Source organism: Doryrhamphus excisus, chromosome 7 (genome assembly GCF_030265055.1).
Source record: "Doryrhamphus excisus isolate RoL2022-K1 chromosome 7, RoL_Dexc_1.0, whole genome shotgun sequence".
Taxonomy (NCBI): Eukaryota; Metazoa; Chordata; class Actinopteri; order Syngnathiformes; family Syngnathidae; genus Doryrhamphus; species Doryrhamphus excisus.
Window position 1 is genome coordinate 5,517,950 of NC_080472.1, and position 26,018 is coordinate 5,543,967.

At 37.2% G+C, this 26,018-nt stretch overlaps 3 protein-coding genes across 4 annotated transcripts in view; 2 read left to right on the forward strand and 1 right to left on the reverse strand.

The window, feature by feature from the left end:
* LOC131132562 (EMILIN-1-A-like) overlaps positions 1–11,844 on the forward strand; it is a 35,235-nt gene extending 23,391 nt beyond the window's left edge. Inside the window, exons 10-14 of the mRNA XM_058078305.1 lie at positions 1,702–1,872; positions 6,645–6,770; positions 7,376–7,393; positions 9,880–10,014; positions 10,088–11,844. Of these exons, the coding sequence (XP_057934288.1) occupies positions 1,702–1,872; positions 6,645–6,770; positions 7,376–7,393; positions 9,880–10,014; positions 10,088–10,410 (773 nt within the window). The 3' untranslated portion in view covers positions 10,411–11,844. The remainder of the gene's footprint in view (positions 1–1,701; positions 1,873–6,644; positions 6,771–7,375; positions 7,394–9,879; positions 10,015–10,087) is intronic.
* A 1,581-nt stretch (positions 11,845–13,425) lies between these two features.
* On the reverse strand, positions 13,426–16,785 carry mthfs (5,10-methenyltetrahydrofolate synthetase (5-formyltetrahydrofolate cyclo-ligase)). 2 transcript variants are annotated; one of them, XM_058078315.1, is made up of 3 exons: positions 16,468–16,785; positions 14,581–14,845; positions 13,426–14,447 (listed from the first exon to the last, which is right to left on the reverse strand). In XM_058078315.1, exons 1-3 carry the CDS (start codon positions 16,534–16,536, stop codon positions 14,221–14,223), a joined length of 561 nt encoding a protein of 186 aa, XP_057934298.1. In that variant the 5' UTR covers positions 16,537–16,785; the 3' UTR covers positions 13,426–14,220. The 2 variants fall into 2 exon arrangements, with proteins under 2 accessions (XP_057934298.1, XP_057934297.1); XM_058078314.1 differs by lacking the exon at positions 16,468–16,785 and adding an exon at positions 15,353–16,433 and having other exon boundaries at positions 13,429–14,447.
* fah (fumarylacetoacetate hydrolase (fumarylacetoacetase)) lies at positions 16,623–25,995 on the forward strand. The gene is made up of 14 exons (XM_058078313.1): positions 16,623–16,792; positions 17,044–17,154; positions 17,912–18,033; positions 18,669–18,718; positions 19,273–19,363; positions 19,639–19,736; positions 20,882–20,934; positions 21,055–21,154; positions 22,326–22,456; positions 22,570–22,645; positions 23,675–23,721; positions 23,794–23,895; positions 24,669–24,786; positions 25,676–25,995. The coding sequence occupies exons 1-14, from the start codon at positions 16,712–16,714 to the stop codon at positions 25,750–25,752; spliced, it is 1,257 nt and encodes a 418-aa protein (XP_057934296.1). The 5' UTR covers positions 16,623–16,711; the 3' UTR covers positions 25,753–25,995.
* Positions 25,996–26,018: the final 23 nt, after the last annotated feature.

The following is a 26,018-nucleotide window of genomic DNA, read 5'->3' on the forward strand; positions in this document are numbered from 1 at the left end:
TGTGAGTGCGAAAAAGCTCCGTCGGGGAGGAGAGAGATCAGGCTCCAATAAGGCTTCCACCCGGAAAAGCAGGTAATCCGGGGAAGCATTATCCGAAATATCTGCTAGCAAACGGAGATCCCTGGAGATTGCAGCCATATTTACCGCCATTGAGAGTGGTGTGGTGACTTCCTCTTGCTGTGGCCGTTTGCAGGCATACCTAGTCGATTTTCGCACTCACATGTCCATCAACCAATAGGCGAACAGTTCAACCCAAGACACACTTAGGACCGCCCCCTCATTTGAATAGTTTTTCCTTCTGCATTTCAAGCTGACATTGTCTGCAGCATGAAATAAATACATATGAGAGCAGAGTGCTTTTATTTATTTATTGATATGTAATTCTATTTATATATTTATTTTTGTATTTATTTCTACATTTATTTTTGTATTTATTTTTAATTTTTGAATCTTGTTTTTTATTTTTGTTTTTATTTCCATTTATATTTATTTTTGTGTATTTAATTTTTTGATTTTTTTTTCATTTTTGTTTTTATTTTCACTTTTATTTATTTATTTATTTATTATTTTGGCAGTTTTGGTCCTCCATAAGGGTCAGGGTAGTTTGTTTGTTTGTTTATGTTCTATGACTGGGGCAAAGTGTGGTTGTAGTCACGTCACAATAGGTTACCATTTCCAGTTCTATGACAGAAAAATGTACATGCTTTATTGTTCAGGGGGCCGGGTCAAATGTGGAAGTGGGCCATGTCCGGCCCCCGGGCCTTACTTTGGGGACCACTGCTCTAAACGCTTGTTTCTTGCGAAATTATCGTCTTTGTAAGTATATTGGTGTATAAAGTACTTACATAGATGCATTTTCTATTTCAATAGTTTTGTCAAGTTTGCTAACTTCATGCTACTACTAGCTTGTATTTGCAGTTGGTGTACGTGTGTTAGCTAACTGTTAGCTGATGTGTGTTAAGCCTGCAACATGAGCAGTATTGGAATTTTATTTTATTTTTTTCTGTATGTTTCAGTTACCACTTATTTTTACAAGAAAGCTTCATAAAGCAAGAAAATGAAGCCTTGTGTGTGGAGTTTTCTTCATTGGTTCGCTGGCTGTCTAGCAACATACAGACACGTGTTGTGAGGACAGCACAGCCATATTTTACTGTTGGGATGATTTTCCCAAAGGTCTTGGGGATCATGAAGATGTTTTCTGGCTAAATTGAGACAACCCTTAACGTTATTTTTGTTCGGCTGTGGTTTTTGTCCTGGAACTCTGCCATGCAGGCCGTTTTTGCCTAGTGTCTTTCTTACGGTGGAGTCATGAACGCTGACCTTAACTGACCTTAGGCAAGTGAGGCCTGCAGTTCTTTTTGTGATCTCCTGGATGAGTCGTCCCTGCACTCTTGGGATAATATTGGTTGGTTAACCGCTGCGCAATGTTTTCGTCATTAGTGGATAATGGCTCTCACTGTGGTTTGCTGAAGTCCCAAAGCTTTAGAAATGGCTTTCTAACCTTTTCCAGACTGATAGATCTCTATTAAGTTAGTAAACTTCCAGTATCATTTGAGTTTCTCAATTCAATGCCGGGCAGAGAGTCCTGGTTTTCCTGGTAATCACAATTTGGTCACCCTAACTAATGAACTCATGATCTGAAACATTTGCAATAAGTGTGTCAAACACCAGTGTTAGTATAGTATCTGTTGTGATTTTCAGGACTGAACCAGCATGTATCTAGTTTATGGACTTGTGTTTCGGGTCTAAACAACTCCGTTGTCCATCACGGAGGAATCTTGGACAGCGTCCAGACCCGAATGAAGAACCTCAACTTCAGCGTGAATAACATGTTGAAAGACTTGCAGAGCTTCTCAGACCTTGGACTCGCTGGTAAGATTGTTTCTTTTCCACTCCCTTGTGTTGGTACCGCCCACCCCCATATTGTATTTATTAACAACATGAATGAATGAGCTACATACCACCTAGCTAACAATAACAAACAGTATTTGGTAGCAACGTGGTTTAGTTGGTGCAACAGTAGATCTGACTGTATTCCCGTAGTCGCATAATAACACGCATGACTAATTGGGGTGTAACGCTACGCCATCATCACGGTTTGGTACGTTCCTCGTATCGTATCTGCTAGCAGGTCATTCTTAAGAAAAATATCATCTTGGCGAATTAGCATTTTCAGCCTCTACAATTACAATTATAATTCCAATCAAAATTTTATACTATACTTTATTCTTAACATTTGTATGTGTAAAATGAGGGCATTTTGGCATAATATGCTGTCTTTCATCTTGTAAAATTATTGTCAAAAAAATCTCGTAAAAAGGAAGTCGTATCTGGTAAAAATGATTTTTTTCCTGTTGAAGTCCAACAAATTTTTTGGTAAAATTACAACTTGCCTTTTGTTGAAAGGTTTGTTACAAAACAACAATATTGTTGGTCATGCTGTGTCATAAAAAAAGTAATTTCAGCAATAGTTTGATTTTTAATGCTTAGAAAAGCTATTTTCAATTCCACAAATTCATAATTCATGTTTGTAACAAAAGAATTAAAAAAAGCATTGCTACTGGATCTGATCGGATGTAAGCCAAATGATTGGAACATCCCTAATTCTGTTTTCTTATGAAAATTGCAGTAAATAATAAATTTTGAAGAATAATTCAAATGAAATATTATATATTATTAAATATTATATATTAAATATTAAATGGTTTTTCTCAGCTTTTTTCTTGTATTTTTTTTGTCATATTCTGACTTTGTTCATTCAACTTTTGGGGGGTTAAAATTCCAACATTATTACAATTACTAAGGATGTCTGATATTGGCTTTTTTTTGGCCAAAAACCCATATGCCGATAATATTCAACTCTCAATTTACGGTACCGATCAGCCGATATGTGTAACATGACTGTATCTCCTGTGGTGGAATGAAAACATAATGTATGTGTTGCATACAGGATGTTTTTTATCGGTTTTCATGATCTGGGAAAAAATCAGATATTATGCCGATTTCAGGCAGATAAAATTATAAAAAAAAATAAAAAAATAATTATTAATTTTTTTTAAATATATAATATTCTGATTTTAATCTTGTAAAAATTTTCACATCAAAATAATTATTTTTAAAATATGAATGAAATCTAGTTTGCGGTGTTTCTTTTTCGTAAAGTGCAAGGATACAGACAAGTGGAAGAGTACTAGCTCGAAGAGTGTGAATGACGACTTTGGCAAAGTAAAGTTTGATTTTGGTTGAAGTGTCGTATTAACAGTTGCAGTTTCTCTGCTTGTCTTTGTTTACGTACCGTATTTCACAGAGAAGGCCAAGTGTTCTCGAACTAAATGAAGAGGCTTTTCAAACTCTCTTCTCCGTCGCACTATCGCTAGCCATGACTCCTGCTAGCCAAATGCTGGACTACACTGTATTTGTTTACAGCGTAGACGCGCGACGCCATAAACACTTTTTAGGACGATAGACTGTGCCCAACAGTACAGTTGGGCACAGAGACGATGCAAACACTGCATGCCCTGAGAACATGGTGCCGTGAAGCAATTGTGCCAACCACTGGACCACCGTGCCGCCCCTTGGTTAGACAGTGGTAAGATGTGGCGTTGTGAAATATATGGGAATTTAAAGGCCAGCTGTTCCAGCTGTGAATCATTCAGCTGCTTGAAAACAACATTAGCGCCAGTGTTTCCCGTCGCCGCGTTGTGCAGAATCGCAAACCAAGCGCAGTGTTATTTACTGGACGCTATCGCCAACTGGAGGCCTTTTGGGGGCCTTTTCATTACTCTGTTTTGAAATATCATACTTTTTTTGGACTATTCCCATTCGGGTCGCCACAGCGAGGGAAGGCATGTTTGATTTGGTTTAGTTTTCACGTCAGATGCCCTCCTGAAGCTACACGCACACTTATTAAAACACGTGGCTTTGTCATAAATATAAATGAACTAAGTAATGATATGATAAATAAATATAGATATTTTTAAGTCTAATTTTAAATTTTAAATGTGTTATATATTTTTTTAATATAGTATATAGAAATATATATATATTATATAAATATTTATATGTAAATGTATATATTTTATATAGATGTATGTATATATATGTATATATATATATATATAAACTATATTTAAAAATATATAACACATATAACACATATAACCATATATGTAAATGTAAAAAATGTTGTAAATATGTAATATAAAAAAGTCCCTTCTATCAATAGAAATAATAGAAATATATACATAATTAATATATGATAAATAAATATAGATATTTTAAAAATAGTTATATATATGTATATATATATATATATTTCTAAACTGTATTTTAAATATATATAACACATAAGCATATATATAAATGTAAAAAATGTTGTAAATATGTAATATAAAAAGTCCCTTCTATCAATAGAAATATATACATAATTAATACATATAATTGACATTTTTTATTTTAATATTTTCAAATAAATAAATGTACACTTTACAAAAATATATGTAAATAAATCAGATAAAAAAAAAATTCACTAAAAATATAAATGTACAAAAATATACTTTAATAAATTAATGAATGTATTTGAATACATTTTGACCCAAAATGTGCACATTTGCACGTCAGTGAATGCAACTCTGTGGGTGTTCACTGTAATCCTCAAAAGTCAGACAAATAGCCGAAACACATAGAAGTGATGGGACAAGTAAACCTGTGAGCGGGGGCCAGGAGAAGGAAGGGAATGTACGGGATTCCACCAAAGGATGAAGCTACTTTGGTTTGTTTGTTGAGATAGAATATCACGCTCGCCATGTGTTGAAGGTCTCACTCCGTACATACACATGAAACGCTCACGTTTCCTTCCTGTGTCTGGACTGGACTGCTCAGGTATACGTTACTCAGCACATTCCTGAGGGAAAGTGCTGGCATCATCCCAACGTGGGAATATTATCTCAAGGTGTTGATACTTATGCCTCGGGACATTCAGCTAAAAAGACAAAAATAAATAATAGAGAGGATGACCATGCTTACTTTGCAACCAAGATCATCCCAGGAGACGCAGAGAAAAACTTATTTTAGTCACTCTTGCAGCCAAACTTGTCCAGTGTAGCCCACGTCATCATTTTAACAACTAGGTAAAATTGTGAGGAAAAATAACATAATTTAACTAGCATAAAGTTGAAATAGTTAAAAAAAAAAAAGGGTTATTTTTCTAAATAATTATAGTTATTTTTTTTAAACAAACAAAACATTTTTTTTATTTACATTTTTGGAAAAAGTTGTAATGTCACAATAATGAAGTCAAAATATTATGTGAATAAAATCCTAACTATGAGAAGAACGTTAGTGAATAAATAGTAAATAGTTTTAAAATAGCTTTTAAAAAACAGCAGAAATGGAAAGTTTTTACTGGAATAAAATGAAAATATTAAGAGAAAAATGTTGTAACCTAACAACAAAAAGTCATAATATAAGAGAACAAGGTAAAATTGTGAGGAAAAATACCATTCAGCATGAAGTTGAATTATTAAAAAAAAAATTTTAAACAAAATATATAGTTATTTTAACAAACAAAATAATTTACATTTTTGGGAAAAAGTTGTAATGTCATGAGAAAAAAAATCCCAATTATAAGAAAGTTAGCTAATAAATAGATTTGTTTAAAAAATATTTTAATAGTTACAAAAATAACTTAAAAACAGCAGAAATGGAAAGAATTGCTGTAAATAAGCTGTCTTTGTGAAAATATTGAGAGAAAAATGTTGGAATCTAAGCAGAAAAAGTCGAATTATATCGGAATATTATGAGGAAAAATAACGTCATTTCAGTAGCATAAAGCTGAAATATTAAATAAAAAATATGTTACTTTTTTGTCCTAATATACAGGAATAAATTCATAAAAAAATAAATATTTGGAAATTTAAAAAAACTAAAACAGCAAAAAAAAAGTTGATACTAATAATACACATTTTCACCTACTGTACATCTTAGCATATCTTCATGCTGTACAAAATATCACAATATCATTTTTCAGTATGTGGCCCTCTTTGGACGGATGTCCCTGCTTTAATAAAGAGATTCAAGTCTGTGGCTTTCCTCGAGCGTGACCAGCGTGTGTGGCTGTAGAAGTTTCATGGACTTCATAGATGTTCTGTTCTCCGTGAAGTCAGCGGGTGTTTACGACGCTTTCACTGTTGACTTCAGCTCATTCCACATTTATTGCGCTTTTAAAAAGGAATGAGCCATCAGCCACACACGTGCACAGTGCGCTATAAAGTATGTAGTAAACGTTGCATTTCAGAGCAGATGTTCAATAAAATTTATTCATGCTCCAACTCCTGTCGTTTCAAACGGAAGCTTCATGTTTTGTTTCTGTACCACATCTAAATAAAGTAAGATACAAATATAACACAATCACACTATGGTCGTCTGCTGTCACTGATGTTACTGTACTGTTCAGTGAGACACACAAGCACCAGACTTGAACCAAGTAGTCGTCTAAATATTTTTTTATGCTGCGTTTTCTCATTATAAGAGTATTGTGTGTCGAATTTTGAGGAGAAAAACAATGTCTTTCATTTTTGGAATAAGGCTTCAACATAAGAAAATTGTGAATACTTGTGTAAATATACAAAGTATATACTGTACAGGGCGGCAAGGACCTCCAGGACCTGTGGGACCCCCAGGAGAGAAGGGTTTCAATGGACTGCCGGGTCCCCAAGGGCAACCTGGATTTCCCGGAAGACCAGGAGAAAGTGGTGCACGTGGTCTACCAGGTAGAGGAGTTCTTTTTTCACTTGATACTTTCTTATATTACAATCATAAAGTTTTCTAGTCCAAATAGTTTTGGACTTTATAGAGTAGTCCAAGTTATCCAATTAAGGCATCCGAAATGTCAAAAGGATGATGTCATGTTCCATTGACAACTACCGTATTTTCCGGACTATAAGTCGCACTTTTTTTCATAGGTTGGCTGTTCCTGCCACTTATACTCCAGAGCAACTTATAAATGAAAAAAATGTTTATGTTACATAAACACTGGACACCTTTTGTTTTCATGTTTATTTTTTGTGTAGCTGAATAACCATTGTGTTAGCATATCTTACACCTATTCAGCCTGTTCTCTATTCTTTTATTATTGTTAGAACTTGCCTTCCAAGAGTATGTAATGTCTGTTTTGGTCAAGTAGTTTGTAAAATAAATTACACGAAAAAATGCGACTTATACTCCAGTGTGACTTACTATGTATGTTTTTTTCTACCGAATTATGCATTTTTGGCCTTGTGCGACTTATACTCTGGAGCGACTTATAGTCCAGAAAATACGGTATTCTGCTAATTCAACAAGCAATGCTAACATAGCGAACATTGTTGTTTTTCAGGTCCCAAAGGAGAGACAGGTGTGTGCAATATCAGTGGCTTTACGTGACAACTTGGTTGGATCTCTCAGTATGGATGCTTCACTTGGCTATTCTCCTCATGGTGTTCCTTTCATTTGGTCAATTTCTAAATGAGAACATTGAGAAAGAGTTTGAACTAGGGTTGGGCGATATTTTTTATATCTAGATTAATCCAGTGATAAGATGATAAGAAATGGCTTTAATGTAAGGAGCGTTTTACAATGCCCGAGGATGCCGTGCAGGTTCTAAGCAAAGATGTTTATTTATGTTTATTTTTGTACCCAACACACAGAGGACAAGCCTTCAAAATAATAATAAGCGCTGTTTGTCGTCTAACTGTGTAATCAAAAGTCATAAAAATATCTTCCATATACAGTTGGAATTGCATGGGTGGCTACATCTTCCTTAATCACAAGCACGGGCATTAGAGTTTGTTGAAGATTTAGTAGCAATGTGCGCGGAAAGGTTAGCCAGTTTGTTACCATATTTATACCATATTATATTTATTTATTTGAGACTGGTGTATTTAATGACGTGGCTTAAGGTTTGTGGCTTTTTATACAAGACTTGCTGAATTTACAGCGGTACATCCCCAAAATATCAGGATATATGCTAAAGTCCATATCGCCCAACCTCTTAAATCAGGGGTGGGCAAATATTTGGACTCGAGGGCCGCATTGAGTTAACAAAATTGTGTGGGGGGCCAGAACATATATTTAACACACACACACTATTTTATGCTCATCATTTTCCTTGAATTATTTGTCTAATTTTATCTGTAAAAGTGTTATCCTATATCAGTTGTATGTTCTCATGTCCCTTTTTTAGGAGCACTTTAAACATCACACCACATCAAACTATGTCATTTAATTTTACAGTTTTGTTGTTTATTTTTTACTAAATCAGACATCCAACTTGCAAGTCATGTTGCCAGTTTGTATGTTAAAAGTTGAAGTTACTTAGAAAGCAACTGGCGGGCCGGATTCAAACGCTTGGTGGGCCGCATGTGGCCCCCGGGCCGTAGTTTGCCCACCCCTGTCTTAAATGATAATGGAAGTCAGGCATGAGCAAACGCTGATGTGGTGACAGCAGCATCACATTGGCTATGTCCAACCCTGAGGTAACAGACTACACAGAATACTAGAATAAGACAGTCTATGAAAACCTGAGCAAAATATTATTGAAAATTGAATGATTTTGAATTTAAACATGGGTTTCACAAATGAGGAGTTTGTTATACGCAGTATTTCATGATAACCAAGAGAGTATGCGACAGCCATCACCAAATGGCAGACCTCAGTCCCGATCCGGACCCAGTGATGACCAATCAAAGTGAATGGGAAATATAATAACCGATAATCGTGTTTGCACCGAAGTTTGCGAGTGTAATTACTTCAGTTATTATGGTGACGGCAAACATGGTGACATCACTCAAAATGAGTCAAAAGTCAGAACAGTTGATCGAGAAAACCAAACATTTAAAAGTGAATTTACGGATCAATATATGTTCTATAGGATTCTTATATATATATGATTCTGATTCTGTTTATATGACTGACGTGAGAGCATGGAAAATACAGTAGCAGGAGCCCAGTATCAAAAAGTAATTTTTAGCACAGCAAAGTGCTAATGAATGTTCACTAAGGATTATTTTATGATAACTGACAAACTGAGATAGTATACAAAATTACTGAAATTATCGAAAATTACAGAAATTTGGTGTCGAAAATCGAGTCATCCAAAACCATGCAATGTTTTACAATAACCGAGAAAGTGTAAGAAAACCAGAGCAAAATTTTGCTAACAATTGCAGTCCAAATCCAAGTCATACGAAAACTGGGCAGGATCATCAAACCATACTACTTTGTTGCGTGCAGGATTTTATAAAAACAAGGACTGTGCATAAAATAGCCAAAATTTGGGTTGAAAACTGAATCATCTGACAACTCGTCTGTCACATGCAATATTTTACACTAACCGAGACAATGTATGAAAACCAGAGCAAAATTTGGGCAACAATTGTAGTCCAAATCCAAGTCATACGAAAACTGGGCAGGATCATGAAACCACACTTACTTTGTTGCGTGCAGGATTTTATAAAAACAAAGACGATACATAAAATAGACAAAATTTGGGTTGAAAACTGAATCATCTGAAAACCAGGGTGTTTGAAACTGACTCGTCTGTCACACGCAATATTTTACACTAACCGAGACAATGTATGAAAACCAGAGCAAAATTTGGGCAACAATGTCAGTCAAAAACCAGACCAAATGAAAACTGGGCGGGATGGTCTAAACAGACTACTTTGTTGCGTGCAGTATTTTATCCAAACAGAGCCTGAATCATCTGAAAACTGGGGCATTGAAAAACCAAGTTCTTGTATCAGGGTAGGGAAACCACTACACCGCAGTGTGAGATCAGGTTTAGGTTCATCAATTGAGTCATAATTTCATAGTAATTAGTAAAAATGTGTGTTTTGTCAGGAACGCCGGGTGCCGATGCTCACTTTCCCAAACTGTCATTCTCTGCTGCTCTGACTGTCCCGATGGAGCGGGCAGGAACCATCGTCTTTGACAAGATCTTTGTCAACGAAGGAGACTTCTATGACCCGAGAACAGGTCAAACATAAACTCATACAAATATAAAGTTATATATTTTTGCATGAACTAACAGCAAAACTCCTCCTCTCAGGTATTTTCACAGCCCCCATTGATGGACACTACTTCTTCAGTGCCATCCTGACTGGCCATAAGAACGAGAAGATCGAGGCGGTTTTGTCCAAATCCAACTACGGCATGGCCCGTGTGGACTCTGGGGGCTACCAGCCCGAGGGCCTGGAGAACAACCCCATGGCCGAGACTAAAACCCCTCCGGGCTCACTGGCGGTCTTCAACATCATCCTACCGCTACTGGCTGGGGACACGGTCTGCATCGACCTGGTGATGGGCAAGCTGGCCCACTCTGTGGAACCGCTGACCATCTTTAACGGGATTCTGCTCTATGAAGCCATGTGACGGCCCAAAGCACGACCAGACAAGGACAGAGTACCTGAAGAACAAGACAAGCCCACAGGAGGCAGCACCAAAACCTCGATATCGCTTCTTGATTCTGAAGTGAACTTTTAGGAAGACATTTTTGTAACGTTCAGGGAAACTCGTTCAAAGCAGCTTTATGTGATGTGATTGTTTAAGCAGGCTTTTTACATACCTGGAGAACTTCTTGTTGACTGGGGGAAAAGAAGTATTTGATTCCCTGCTGATTTTATAAGTTCATTCATTTATCCCCATGTTGGACCGCCACAGATTTAGTGCCATAATTTCTTTTAAAAAAAATTTTTTTTGGCGCCCTCTGTTCACTCACTCATGAAACGACGTTGATAGAACATCTAGTGGTCGACTTGTCTGACTTGTGAATGTTTTTGTTTGTCTCAGTGTGTCATGTGATGGACTGGTGAGCTGCGCAGGGTGTAGTCTGCATAGCTGGGATCGGCTCCAGCTCTTTGTAAAAAAAAAAAAAGGTATGGATGGTTTTCAATCCAGATGCTGACCCTGAACCCGTGTACCGTGCCTCCGAATTCTTGTAACATTCACACACTGTTGTTGTTTTTGAACGCATACGTGTGCGTTCAATGTTCAACTGGTATAAAAGTTCCACTTTTTAATGTTTTATCAATTGCACAATGTTTTGTCTATAAGCCACTCAATGTTCTTTTATTGACAATTATCCCCCAAAATAGGCTACTTTGTATTTCCTTCATATTTGGGGACGGGGGGATTTGTGAAAGTAATAAGAGCACATTAGATATATTGTCTTACAAAAATGTCACATCCTAATTTTTAAGTTTTCTTTTAGAAAAGATGAATGTATGGTAATAAAACAGAAATATTTAATGCATAGAGGTTACTGCGTGTCATTATTAGTGTGCAGTGTTTACATATATCATTTATGTCACATGCATGCATATGAATAATTTGTCCATTATTCATTCATTTTCTACCGCTTTTCCTCACGAGGGTTGCGGGGGGTGCTGGAGCCTATCCCAGCTGTTTTCGGGCGAGAGGCGGGGTACACCCTAGACTGGTGGCCAGCCAATCACAGGGCACATACAGACAAACAACTATTCACACTCACATTCATACCTATGGACAATTTGGAGTCGCCAATTAACCTAGCATGTTTTTGGAATGTGGGAGGAAACTGGAGTACCTGGAAAAAAACCCACACATGCACGGGGAGATGGCCGAGGGTCGGATTGAACACTGGTCTGCATGCTAACCACTCGACCGCCGTGCAGCCCTTTGTCCATTATATTATATTATTTATTATATATGGTGCATGTGCCCAGCGTGATATAGGGATGTCCTGAACTAATATTGAGGCTCGGGATCTGCTTTTTGAAGATATAATGTGTAACATCCGTAACTCTGGGCCACAACACTATATACACACAATAAAATGCAACACCACCATCCAGAAATATATACAGTGGTGAAGTCAAGATATGAGGGTCGCAGGTGTGCTGGAGCCTATTATAATAAATATTGAGTAAAAGGTAGCAACATTTAACGATGACTAAGACCTTTTCCTTACAAGGAGTCTCAGGTGCGTCTTACCCGTACCACGTGTCACCACCCATGGAGGAAGGCAACCACGTGAAAGAATATACCATGACTGTTCACGATAACGTTTTCATTTGAAAGAAAGAAAAGAAAATCCTCTCGACAAGACGGAGAGCGTCTTTGCTAATGCTGTAATGCCTTGAAAATGTCTTGACGCCCCTGGTGAGGACCGACTGCACCAGAAGTTGTTGTTTCAACTCCTGAAGCAGCTGAGCTCATTGAGCTGCTGCTTGATTCATCTTTTCCAGATGTTCCCATCTCAGATTACTGCAGAATGGTAAAAGCCCTGGGAGTGTCCTCCCTTGGATCCGCGTCAAGTGGCAAACACATCCTATCACGTCACGTACACACGTCTACCTGAAAAACTTCCAACAGTCCGCTTTTGATGCGAGAAACATCTGGAAACAATCATGCTTATTGTTACCATGGCAGCAACCCAGGAGGGTGTCAACATGCTGAAGGGAGCAAAAATGTCAGCAAACATAAACTTCCTGTCTCTGCTGCCACCTGCTGGATGCACAAGGACAGTTACCACATCCACTACATGCGCTAAAAACATGAAAGCAGCTTTTCAAGTCAACGCCTTCATTAAATGGGCTGTTTAGGCATGGGATGAACACCAAGTCATGGAGTTCTTTCCTGACGCTCAGCCAGATGAAAAAGCACCAGGAAAACATATACTGCCTGCCTGAAGACCCATCATGTCCCGCTAGACGTACTTTTTGTTTGCACGTGCAGCAAAAAGAGGTGATGACACAACTACGCAATAGAAGAGATCATGTTAGTGCAGTTTTAAGTAATAAAAACGGCCAAAATGTGGCAGAAGTGCATCTTTCCCATGTAATAAAGCCTCCACAGCAAGCAGGAAGTGAAAAAGCATGGGGAGGATGTAGTGTGCAGGAGGTTACACATTGAAGGGAAATGTTAACTTATGCACACGAGCACACTAACACATGGACAGTCCAGTTCCAAATGTGATAATAGTTCATATCATTAATTATATTAATTATTAATTAAATGATGTTGTGGTTTGGATGTTTTTTGGATAAATATGACTACATTTGGGGGCTTCACAGCGGTCGAGTGGTTAGCGCGCAGACCTACCAGCCTGGAGACCTGAGTTCAATCCCACCCTCGGCCATCTCTGTGTGGAGTTTGCATGTTCTCCCCGTGAATGTGGGGTTTTCTCCGGGGATTCCGGCTTCTTCCAGGAATGCTAGGTTAATTGGTTAATCAACTCCAGATTGTCCATAGGTATGAATGTGAGTGTGAATGGTTGTTTGTCTATATGTGCCCTGTGATTGGCTGGCCACCAGTCCAGGGTGTACCCCGCCTCTCGCCTGAAGACAGCTGGGATAGGCTCCAGCACACCCCGCAACCCTCGTGAGGATAAGCGGTAGAAAATGAATGAATGAATGACTGACTACATTTGTGTCAAAGTGAAAGTTATGCCTGAAATGTATTTTTTCACTCAAGAACAAGAAAAAATTGAAACAAACCTCATTTTCTGATGAGATATGAGAGTTGAATGTGTCTTTTTGTAGGTACCATATTTATATAGCCCTGCAAAACAATATTCTGTATGTCTTCTAATCACTCAAAATCATCAAAAATGGTCAGTATTTGAAAAAAATGTCTGGGATTGAATTGAGTGTATTACAATTCATTTTCAAAAGTGTTTTTCCTCATTGGGGTCTGTGGGGAGCTGGAGTCTAACCCTGCTGACTTTGAGTGAGAGGTAAGGTACATCATGGATTAGATTCCAGCCAATCATTGCCAAAAATGCAATGGATACTCTGTGAAACTGTGATCCCTTTACGAGCGCTAACAGCCCCACACCATATCAGAGTTAACTGTTAATTCAGAGTTAACTGTTAATTCTGGATCACCACAGAAGGATTTTCTTTCATTTGATTGATGTTATTTATTCACATTACAATGATGTGACTGAATGGATTGTTGTTACAACTCCATCCAGTAGATGGCATTGTAGCTCTGCATAGTCAGCAAGCATTAGAAATCCACACAAAGTGGGAAACACTGTATATCCTTAAAAAACTGAGTTTTTTTAAACGTTTGGTTGCCCATGATGTGTTTGATAGCCACTGAAATGTCATACAAAATCAAGGTAGAATTTAAACATCACCTGCCATTTGCCAGCCATCAATCCCTGCAGCAATCCTTTCCATAAGCATCCAAGAGCAATTACTGCTCGTCTTCGTACAGGATCTCGTCAATGAGCACGTCATTGTCATCAACGGGGATGTCCTGACACAGCTGCTCTTTAAAGGCCAAGGCGATGGTGTAGGGCTTGCCTTTGGGGTGTCTGCTGCAGCGCTCCAGGTAAGTGTCGTAGAAACCCTTTCCTCGGCCCAGACGCTTCCCAGACAGGTCAAAACCGAGGCCTGGCATCAAGATGAGGTCCAGACCTCCTGGAAAACGAAAATGTCTTCACTGTGTGTCAAAGCTTTAGAAGAACAGCTTCATTTTTACAGTCACCATCTTCAATGAATATGCCAGTTCTGCAAGTCCACTTTAGATGTGCAGGTATAGACGCCTGTGTACCTGCAGCCAAAGCTTCTTCTCTGCTGTGGTCGTTGTGGTCAGGCTGTTGGATGTTCCAGGATGTGACAGGTAGCGTGGCCATGTCCTGCAGGCTGTTGAGCTTCAACATGTCCATGTGGTTGCTGCCATGCTCATATCTGGGGATGAAGCACCTTTTACCCGTTCCTAACACGTCGCTGATGATTTGCTGTGTGCGCACCTCATCGTCCATGCTGAGGAACACCGCGATACGTTGACACGCCATATATTTTGGGTGTCTGAAGAGCTGGGGAAAAAGAACTTTTAGACAAATGCAAAGTTTCTACATACATATCGACGAATTCTACACACAAATACATAAACAGTACCAATACAAATAAAATTTAAAGTACCAATAAGGGTAATAAAAATATAAAATACACTACAAATAACAATTTTAAGTATCAATAAGGGTAATAAAAATATAAAATACACTACAAATAAAATTTTAAGTATCAATAAGGGTAATAAAAATATAAAACACACTACAAATAACAATTTTAAGTATCAATAAGGGTAATAAAAATATAAAAACACTACAAATAAAATTTAAAGTAACAATAAGGGTAATAAAAATATAAAATACACTAATATAAATACAAAAAATACATTTTAATACACATTTACACGTTAGATTCATTAAATACGAATAGAATATAAATAAATAATGACCCAAAATGAATGGCACACCCTACTTACTCTTACAGTGCCTTAGTGCCATGATATCATGCCGATATGGATTGACAGGTCTTACTTTTTGGGACACAACTGAAGATTGTCTCAGTTTCTCCTGCTCACTGAGTGGCGCAACCCGTCGCTTTATTTCCTTTCTTAGCGCTTGTTTGGCAGCTCGCATGGTGGCCATTGTGTCTTCTTCTTCCAAAAGTCTGCTTTTTTGTTTGCTTGGCTTGTCTTCGTCTTTATCGGTTCATGTCGGTAAATATTAACTTCCAACCGACGTCACGACGCACACTGTAGACCTCACGTCTGCCGTTCTTCTACTTCCGCATCTGCTTCTTCTTCTACTTCGGTGATTGGCGGACTACAACCATATCTTAAAGGTGTATGCCGCCACCTAGTGTATGATGTTATATCATGCCTCTTTACATACTGATACATGCTGTATTTAACAGGATTTTCAATACCAATTACGGTAATTAGGCAACATTGGACGAAGCTAGGTTTTGAGTGCAAAATTGCGATGTGAAGAGTTTATTATTCACAGTGAATCACACTGTTATACTGAGTAATGACCTCCTGCAATAAATTAAAACGGACAACTTTTGCAGGAACCACAAAATCCAAAGAAATACAGTTGAATAGGTGCAGATTCTGGAAGAACTATAAAACTTGAGCTGGTTATCATGTGTAGCTGCTCTATAGGAGTCCACAACTCATTACCGAAAAAAATGCACAATAGGCCCCCTTTAACAATACTTTCTTGCTTACTTGTGTATATGTGTCTCGTTGTTGTCTTTCTTTTTAACATGTAAAGCACTTTGTGCTACATTCTATGTATGAAAAGTGCTCTACAAATAAAGTTTGATTGATTGACTCTAGTGAACATCTGTGCGATTTTATGGGGAAACAGTGATTGTGACTGTTTATTGTTCTACAGTACTATATATATATATATATATATATATATGGCTATATATTCTATATTCATATAAAATGAATGAATGAATGTTTGAAAGCTCAAGTGAAAATGATTATTGTTACATGGTTTTGTCAAAAGATGGCGCCTTGGATACAAGAGCAGCCATATTGTTCAACAAGCTAGCGAGACTGGCACCTTTTAAATTGATTGTATCAATAAAGAGCTGAAAGTTAGCCAGCACCTCGCTTTAACACTTGAGGAATACTTACCCGAGATCTCTGTTGAACACAACATAGATCATCTTCTGAGCTTGAGCAGAAGAAAGTGTGCTGAGTCATGCACCAAGCTGGTTCACGTTAGCGATCCAGTTAAGGCGGATCCTCCAGGCAGCCTGGGATTGGCCGACAGGAACAGGCGGGTCCGTCCAAAGGCTGCTAGCTCACATCTGGAAGCTCTCTTTTTTCCACTCACCGACATAGCTGGAGCTCGGAAAGTAACTTCTGAAGACCAAAGATGTCTTTCCTAAACGTAGATGCAACGTGTGATTTCTCCATCCACAACCTTCCCTATGGCGTGTTCTCAACACCCGACCAGGTAAGTGCTGTCACTCTTCAATATCAATAACTTTATTGAACTCTTGCTGTTGACATACAAGGTGTCCCTCAAGTCTGGACACAGCAACAATGCATAGTATATAATGATAACACTTTTTCTTTATGTCATTTAAATCATGACAATTTTCATTTATGTTACATGTATTTAAACATATTAAATGGTTTATTTTCATAATTTAAAAAAAATAATTATTGAATGTACCCATATATTTTCTGAATTTATTTTGTCAGGCCAAGCGTCGCATTGGAGTTGCTATTGGAGACCAGATACTGGACCTGAGTGTCATACTCTCACTTTTTCGAGGACCGGTGATGTCCAAACACCAGCATGTTTTTCAACAGGTATCATTCCTTATTCAATAATAATAATAATAATAATAATAATAATAATAATAATAATAATAATAATTATTATTATTATTATTATTATTATTATTATTATTATTATTATTATTATTATTATTATTATTATTATTATTATTATATACATTTAAGTTAATAATGTAATGAGAAAATATATACATAACATATATTTTATATATAAAATATATTTATTTATATTATAATTTTTTTAATAATGTAATTTAAATGCTAAAATATTACTTGAAATATATTTACTAAATATATCATGGGCATGTTATAAAATACATTTAATAATTTAATGATTAAAATACATCATGTATAAATATCAAATTATATTATGTAATAATAATGATAAAATGTAATAATTTAAAATGGATTTTATCCACAATGTAATTGAAAAATAACACATTTCACAATGACAATACAGAGTAATGCAGATATATATATAAATAGTTATTTAATAATATAATTGAATTATAGCCTATAAACATTTTAAATATAATAATTGAAAATGTTGATAATGAAAAAACACAAACAGATTATTATTATATAAATGTACCAAAATTATGATCAACATAGCTAAACAACAAATAACAACATATATTGAATAAGAATGAATGTTCTGTAGCATGTGTCATCCAGCGGCCACTGGTATACATACAGTACTTAGGAATACTGTATAACGTATTTCTTATTGCATTGCAGTGAATTTCTAATGCTGTCTTTCTCGTACCAGCCGACACTTAATGCTTTCATGGCACTGGGATACGAAGCGTGGAAAGAGACCAGGAGTACCTTGCAGGTGTTGCTGTCAGCCAATGAGAGCACTCTAAGAGATGACTGTGATCTACGCAGCAGGTGAGGCTTTTTACCTGTCTAACTGCTTTTACGTTGGATGCCCTTCCCAACGCAAGGCTGTTCGGACCAGGGGGTCAGATTGCTACCTTTTATTTACCAATATAACGTTTGTCTCACTGGGACAAAAAGTATGTCAGCCTCGACGTCAGCTTTTTGGTATTTTGAAGGATTTTCTTTTCTAAAATTTGGACTGTTTAGCAGAATAAAATGACCACCTTGATTAGCTAGTGATTAGCTAGTGGCCAAGCATTTACCAGTTTACTTCAGAAGTCTGGACACATAGGCAAAATGCTTATAATATATAAATGTTTGTTTTATTTAATATAAATAATAAAATTAAATAATAATTTATTTATTTTTAAATGTAATTAATTATTTGCAAAATATTTATATGATTTGTTTGAATTCTTAAATATTTCATTGGAATATTTTTTAATATAATTAATTATTTCATGTATTATTAATGAATTCGGCTAAGTAGCCAAAATGGCAATGATTGAGGGTGGTCAGTTTAAATAGTTGAAATAACCTCCTCTGTTTTAATATCTGCAAGTATTCAGCTTTGTAAGTTCGATTCCAACACAGTGTATTGTTGTCTTGTGTTACATGAGTGATGTTTGTCTTTTTGTCTGCAGAGCTTTCGTCCCTCAAAGTGCAGCCACGATGTATCTTCCAGCTGATATTGGTACGTCTCCACACATAGTTAATAATAATAATAACAATACATTGTATTTGTATAGTGCTTTTCAAAGTACTCAAAGACGCTTTACAGGAGAGTAAAAAATTAAAATAGAGTTGAGTAAAAACAGAGCAAATGATGCATTAAGATACAATATCCATACATTCATTCAGAGCTAAAACAAGGCTAAAAGCTAAAAGCCTTGTTTTAGCTCCCAAAATGCTGCTCAGGAAATGTGAATATATGATACAATTACAGTAAAATGACATTCTTTATATGAAGTAGTACTTAAAAGTTTTTATGACAAATTTTAAAAAGCAATCAATTTAAATTATTCTTTAAATCATTACTGAATGTAGTGTTTTTTAACCTGAATTTAATCCTTAATGATTGTGTCAAATGGATGCCTTGTAAGCTGCCAAACATTCATGGAAATGATTTTTTTGGAAACATACTAACAATATAACCCATCCAGCAGTAGGGGGCAGTGTTTCTTCTCATTAAACCACCTTCTGGCCTTAAAACTATATCCCATATATCTTATATGAACTATCTTACAGGTGATTACACTGACTTCTACTCCTCCAGGGATCATGCAACTAATGTTGGGATCATGTTCCGGGGAAAGGAAAATGCCCTGATGCCAAACTGGTAAACTAAATATACTGTATACAGTACAGTACCATATGCTGTAGTAGGAACTAAGAACTGTATGGAACAGACAACCAGGGTTTTTTTAATTACTGTACCATAATATACAAGGTTCATTTTATTTATGAAGTGCATTCTACATTATCTCCGTACATTCATACGGAGAGCATATTCAAACACAACAGCATGGAAGTATTTTGCATGAATGTTTTTAGCGTGAATGTATTCGCCTTGAAGATATTTAGCAGGTATAATTATAATGCTGTGTTGTGCAGGTTGAGGCTTCCTGTGGGGTATCATGGCAGAGCATCATCAGTGGTTGTGTCGGGCACCCCCATCCGTCGCCCGTCAGGGCAGATGAGGCCTGATCCGAGTAAGTTCATAGCTCGCATTAAATACAATAATAATGAAGATTTACTATATAATGTTTATTTTGATTCATTGGTTCCAGACCTGGCTGCACGGCGGTCCAGTGGTTAGCGTGCAGACTCACAACTAGTTCAATTCCACCCTCGGCCATCTCTGTGTGGAGTTTGCATGTTCTCCCTGTGCATGCGTGGGTTTTCTCCGGGTACTCCGGTTTCCTCCCACATTCCAAAAACATGCTAGGTTAATTGGCGACTCCAAAGGTATGAATGTGAGTGTGAATGGTTGTTTGTCTATATGTGCCCTGTGATTGGCTGGCCACCAGTCCAGGGTGTACCCCGCCTCTCGTCTGAAGACAGCTGGGATAGGCTCCAGCACCCCTCACGACCCTAATGAGGAAAAGCAGTAGAAAATGAATGAATGAATGAATGGTTCCAGACCCAACTGTGATTCCTTATTTCTAAATCGAAAACCTGTTTACAACCTAATAAATACATTTTAACATTATCAGAGTCATAGTATATAGTCACTTATAGACCCCTATCAACCAATATACGTAGTAGGCATAATAAACGAAAATATGACATTCAAGTCTTAAATAAAACATATGCATGTGTGTGTTTGCAATAAATGTCTTCCAGATGTGGGGCGGACAGGAAATTCAGAGTTGACTTTTAGCTTGACATGGGTTACAGCCACAGCAATTTTATTATTATTGTGCCCGTTGTGAGATCATTCAAACCTGCAATAAAATCCTGTTGTTCCGGTGACCTGGACGTAATTATACATTGTTTTAGCACAGCCTTTTATGTTTTTTTGAGGCAAAAGAGGCGATGATGCAACTTCACAATAGAAGAGACCATGGTGGTGCAGTTTTAAGTTGAAAAAACGGCCACAAGGCGGCCACATTTTGCCTTGTTGTGTGAAGGAGGGTACGCATTGAAGGGAATTTTAAGGTGTGTTCAAATGATGTGAAAATTGTAAATAGTTCATGATGTTGTATTTGTAAAAAATATATATTTTCATGTAAAACAACCATTGTTTGTGTTGTTTATGTGTGGCACCGTTGTTTTGATGTTATGGCTAAATTTGTATCAATGTGAAAGATATGTATGAAATGTATCTTTTATGTTTGTCTTTCCTTTGTCCTAGCAAAGCCTCCTGTGTTCGGCCCATCAAAGCAGTTGGACATTGAATTGGAGATGGTAATTTCTCCACATTATCACTTGCGTATTTAAACTGTTTATATATAAAGAGTATATATCTAAAAGAAGCTTCATATCAACATCCTTGTGTAATATCTTAACGTGTGTTTCTCTGTTTAGGCTTTCTTTGTTGGAAAGGGGAATTTGCCTGGGGAGCCAATCCCCATTGAGAAAGCCCATGAACACATCTTTGGCATGGTACTCATGAATGACTGGAGTGGTGAGTACATTCACGCCATTTATAAATATTATTCCCTATTTATAAATATATAACATTACGTGCTCAGCAGACAGATTGTTCCATTTTAGAGCCTTTAGTTGAAGCCAGGGGCGTCACTCGGTTATCAGGACGGGGGGGGGGGGGTTAGCCCCCTGGAGATGCACAGGATATGAATGAATGTTGTAGACATTCAAAAAAATACCCCCCAAAAAATACCGAACAAGAACCGGGATATAACTTTCCCACTTTTGGGCAGATTTAGTAGAGATTCTCAATAGTTTTAGGCCACCATTAAATTTACACAAGTACACACAATCGACACTGCAAAACCGCTGCTCAAGCTCTGCAAACATTCTGTCCAGTGGACAGAGATCAATTATATAATAATAATTATTATATTATTAATTAGCCTAATATTATTACTATAATCATGTTAATTTTTTCAATTATTATTTTAGTTTTATTATTAGCCTGCTTATTGGCTTGCTTATGAGCCTGCTTATATGAAATTTGAGATTTTTTTTGTAAAAAAAAACATCTATAAAAAATATCAAATTATTGAGGGGGCTTAAGAACATTTTAGGGGGACTGAAGCCCCCTTAAAATAAGCCTAATGACGCCACTGGTTGAAGCGCAGTAAAGCTAAATATGGAGAAATAAAGCGATTTACACATCATGTACTCTGCCTGCTTCACAATGCAGGGCTCGAACACAGGACGTTTGGAATGGGTACTGTGTATATTTTACAGAAAGAGTCAGATCATGTCAACTTGTAACTTACATTTTGAAAAAGTGTATGTATATCTAGCGTATATTAATACAGCAATAAAAATAAAATATAGCAATGAAAACACTTCTGTCCCCTGGGGGGCATGACAGAAAATAATAAATAAATTACAAAAAAAGCTATTGGGTTACAGTTAGGGTTGGGTTTAAGAGTATTTACCTTGACATACTGTTTAATAATAATAATAATATCATAATAATATCCCTATTTCTCTGAACGTGGCCTCAGAAATAATCAAATGAATTCCAAACTATTGTAAAAGCCTCATGTGGAAAAAGAGCTTTCTGTGTAAATATGGTACAAATAGTCTGAATCAATGTTTTGTTCAATGTTTTTAGTCTATAACGCGACTAATTTGTTACATGTGTGCCTGATCTTATTCAGCTCGGGACATCCAAGCCTGGGAATACGTCCCTCTTGGTCCATTCTTGGGAAAGAACTTCGGTACAACGATCTCACCTTGGGTGGTCCCCATGGAGGCCTTGTTGCCTTTTGTGGAGCCCAATCCCATTCAGGTTAGGACCGCTGTTGTTATGCAACACGTTTGAAATGGAGTTCTGCTAAAAGATGTGCACGCTAACACAAGCAAAGAGAAAAACCTCTTTGTGTGGGTCCCCACTTGTTGCAGGATCCAGAGCCCCTCCCCTACCTTCAACATCAGGATCCGTTCACGTTCAACATCAATCTTTTTGTATCTCTAAAAGGTATGAACCCCAACAATGCTGTTATTGTGTATTTTGGCAGGTACTTAACACACACATCAACTGCCTCATGCACACTAGGAGTATCTCTACAGAGTCTCAAATAGAATACTTCAGTCACTATACTGTGTACACCAGGGGTCACCAACCCGTCGATTGCAGGTAAACCAGCTCGCACCACAATGCTAGCAAAAAGGTGCGGCTCAGGGGCCATCGTGGCTTAAAATGTGTCAATGCATCACTGCAAAAAAAAAAAAAAAATGTAAACAACATTTAAAAAAATGTTAAAAACACAGCAAAAGGCACAATGAGAAAAAAGTGACACCAACAACCAATAACAACACAAAACTTTATATATGTATCCCTCTTTACTTTATACACATAACTAAAAAAATAATAACATAAATCATAATAAATAAAATAACCATTAAATAAGAAATCAATTAATAATACATAATAAATATATTAACTTAAAATAAGTAAAGAGATTTTAGATTAATTAGTGACAAATCAATAAACATGTATGTTTATTGACAGTTGACAGTTGTATGACTATATGGACTATATGGACAGTTACTATGGTACACATAATGTCATTGTATGGTCATATCACCTCGTACTTTGGTACGGGACAAAAAATAAAAAAATTCAAAATTCAAAAAAATAAAATAAAATAAAAAAAATGAAAAAAAACAAAACCTTAAACTGTATTATGGAAAGCAGGAAGTGAACAAATGTAAGAGTTACTGATTGTAAAAGTACCAGATGGAGGGGTAGGATTTAATAAGCTTTGCTTCTTCCTACTCCTTTTGGACATGTGGAACTGTGGACTGATTATGTGATGCATTCAATTGTAATCTCATGCATGTTCAAATGAAATTAAACCATTACCCTTTTTGAAGACATAAACCAGTATAGTTTCCCCTACCATTACAGTATTACCTCTGTGGAGGTTATATTTTTGCCGATAAACCATTACCATAAATATGGGAGTAAAAAGTTGGTAGAATGGTTACTATTGTTTTCCTCCAGGAAAGCAGATGAAAGAATCTTCAACCATCTGCAAGTCAAACTTCAAGGTGAGAACCTTGTGTATGATAAACAGATGTAATTAGAAAGTAAAAAGTTGTTTGGTGATGTTGTGTCCATAGTACATGTATTGGACCATGAAGCAGCAGCTCGCCCATCACACGGTCAACGGCTGTAACGTCAGACCTGGCGACCTTCTGGCTTCTGGAACCATCAGTGGACCTGTAAGTACCTCATGGCACACAGTACCCATATGTACATTACGCAGTAAGTCACATGAATGGCTTATATTTGAGTTAGCATGTTGGCCACAGTCATGAGATCGGGAAGATCTGGGTTTGAATCTCTGCTTTGGCATCTCTGTGTGGAGTTTGCATGTTGTCCCCGTTATTGATACTGTATGTATGAATGATTGTTTGTCTATAACTCTGCGATTGGTTGGCGTCTAGGATGTACCCCGCCTCTTGCCCAAAGTCAGCTGGGATAGGCTCCAGCATATCAGAAAAGACCCCACAACAACATCCAAAGGACTGCAGATTCATGACTCCACCATAAGAAAGACCTTGGGCATGGCAGAGTTCCAGGACGAAAACCACTGCAGAACAAAAATAACATTAAGACTCGTCTCAATTTTCCCGGAAAACATCTGAATGATCCTCAAGACCTTTGGGAAAATACTTTGTGGTCTGAAGAGACAAATATTGAATGTTTTTTTTTACATCTGATGTAAAAGTAATGCCGCATTTTAGAAACAGACACATAATACCAACAGTAAAATATGGTGGTGGTAGTGTGATGGACGGGGGATTTTTTTTTGCTGCTTCAAGACCTGGAAGACTTGCTTTGTAAATGGCACCATGAAAACACTTTTTCACACCATTGTGTGTGGTGTTTATATGTATATGTAATGCATAATATATGTATATACATACATTAAATATATATATATATATATATTTACATATATATGTAATGTAAGTACACTGTCGCCCCACAGGATGCAGACAGTTTTGGCTCCATGCTAGAACTGTCATGGAGGGGATCCAAGAGTATTGATCTTGGCGGCGGAGAAACCAGAACCTTCCTCCAGGATGGAGATGAAGTTACCATTACAGGTGAGCTGTTACGCCAACCAAATGGTAACTAGATTATAGTAATGTAATAATAATCACGTCACAAAGCTACAGTTAATTAGCCAGGGTTAACGATAGCCTTTACGAGAATGGGAGCCATGGTTTTCTGTACACTAACTCTGAAAATATTCCATTTATAATCAAAGAATCCTACTTCACGGAAATTCGCTTATCATGATGGGGCGCGGAAACAATTAACCGCGATTACATTATGATTACATTATATGTTTTTCTTCCTTTTCATTACACATTTCTTGACTGATATTTATACTCCGGAGCAACTTATAGTCTGGAAAATACTGTATATTTTGCGCATTAATTCATTCATTTTTTTTACCACTTATTCTGACGGGGGTGCTGGAGCCTATCCCAGCTGTCTTCGGGCGAGAGGCAGGGTCCACCCTGGACTGGTGGCCAGCCAATCACAGGGCACATATAGACAAACCATTCACACTCACATTCATACCTATGGACAATTTGGAGTCGCTAATTAACCTAGCATGTTTTTGGAATGTGGGAGGAAACCGGAGTACCCGGAGAAAACCCACGCATGCACAGGGAGAACATGCAAACTCTACACAGAGATGGCCGAGGGGGGAATCAAACTCGTTTTTTTCGAGGTGTGAGGTCTGCGCGCTAACCACTCATCCGCCGTGCAGCCTATTTTGTGCATGTTGATAAACATGCAAATGTCTTTGCCTACTCCTGAATACATGTTTAAGTACGTACTATGAATACCGTAGTACTGGTGTATACCAAACTACTGCTTTACGGTTCCATGTGATATTGATGGAATGAATGTCAACTGTGTCGTTGTGTGGCATGCATACCTGCAAGACATAAAATAAGCATGTTTTTCCCGTGTGTACAGGTCATGGTGAAAGAGATGGACACAGGGTGGGCTTTGGTTCCTGCACTGGAACCATCCTCCCTGCCTTGCAACAATGAAAGCCACTCAATGGGAAGGTTGCATTCATTAGTGCAAAATACATATTCAGCACACATACACACAATACTGTATTTCTCCCATGATATGAACCTGGCTTAATTATTCATGCACATTTCTTTCTCGCTCTGTAGGGCAGGAGTGACCTTGTTACTGGGATGTCTCATAGCGTTACTGTGCTACTATAATCAGTATTATTGATGGGTTGTGTTTCCTGTTTTCATGATAAGAAAGCTTTCAACATGTTCTGTGTGTGGGTTTTTCATCT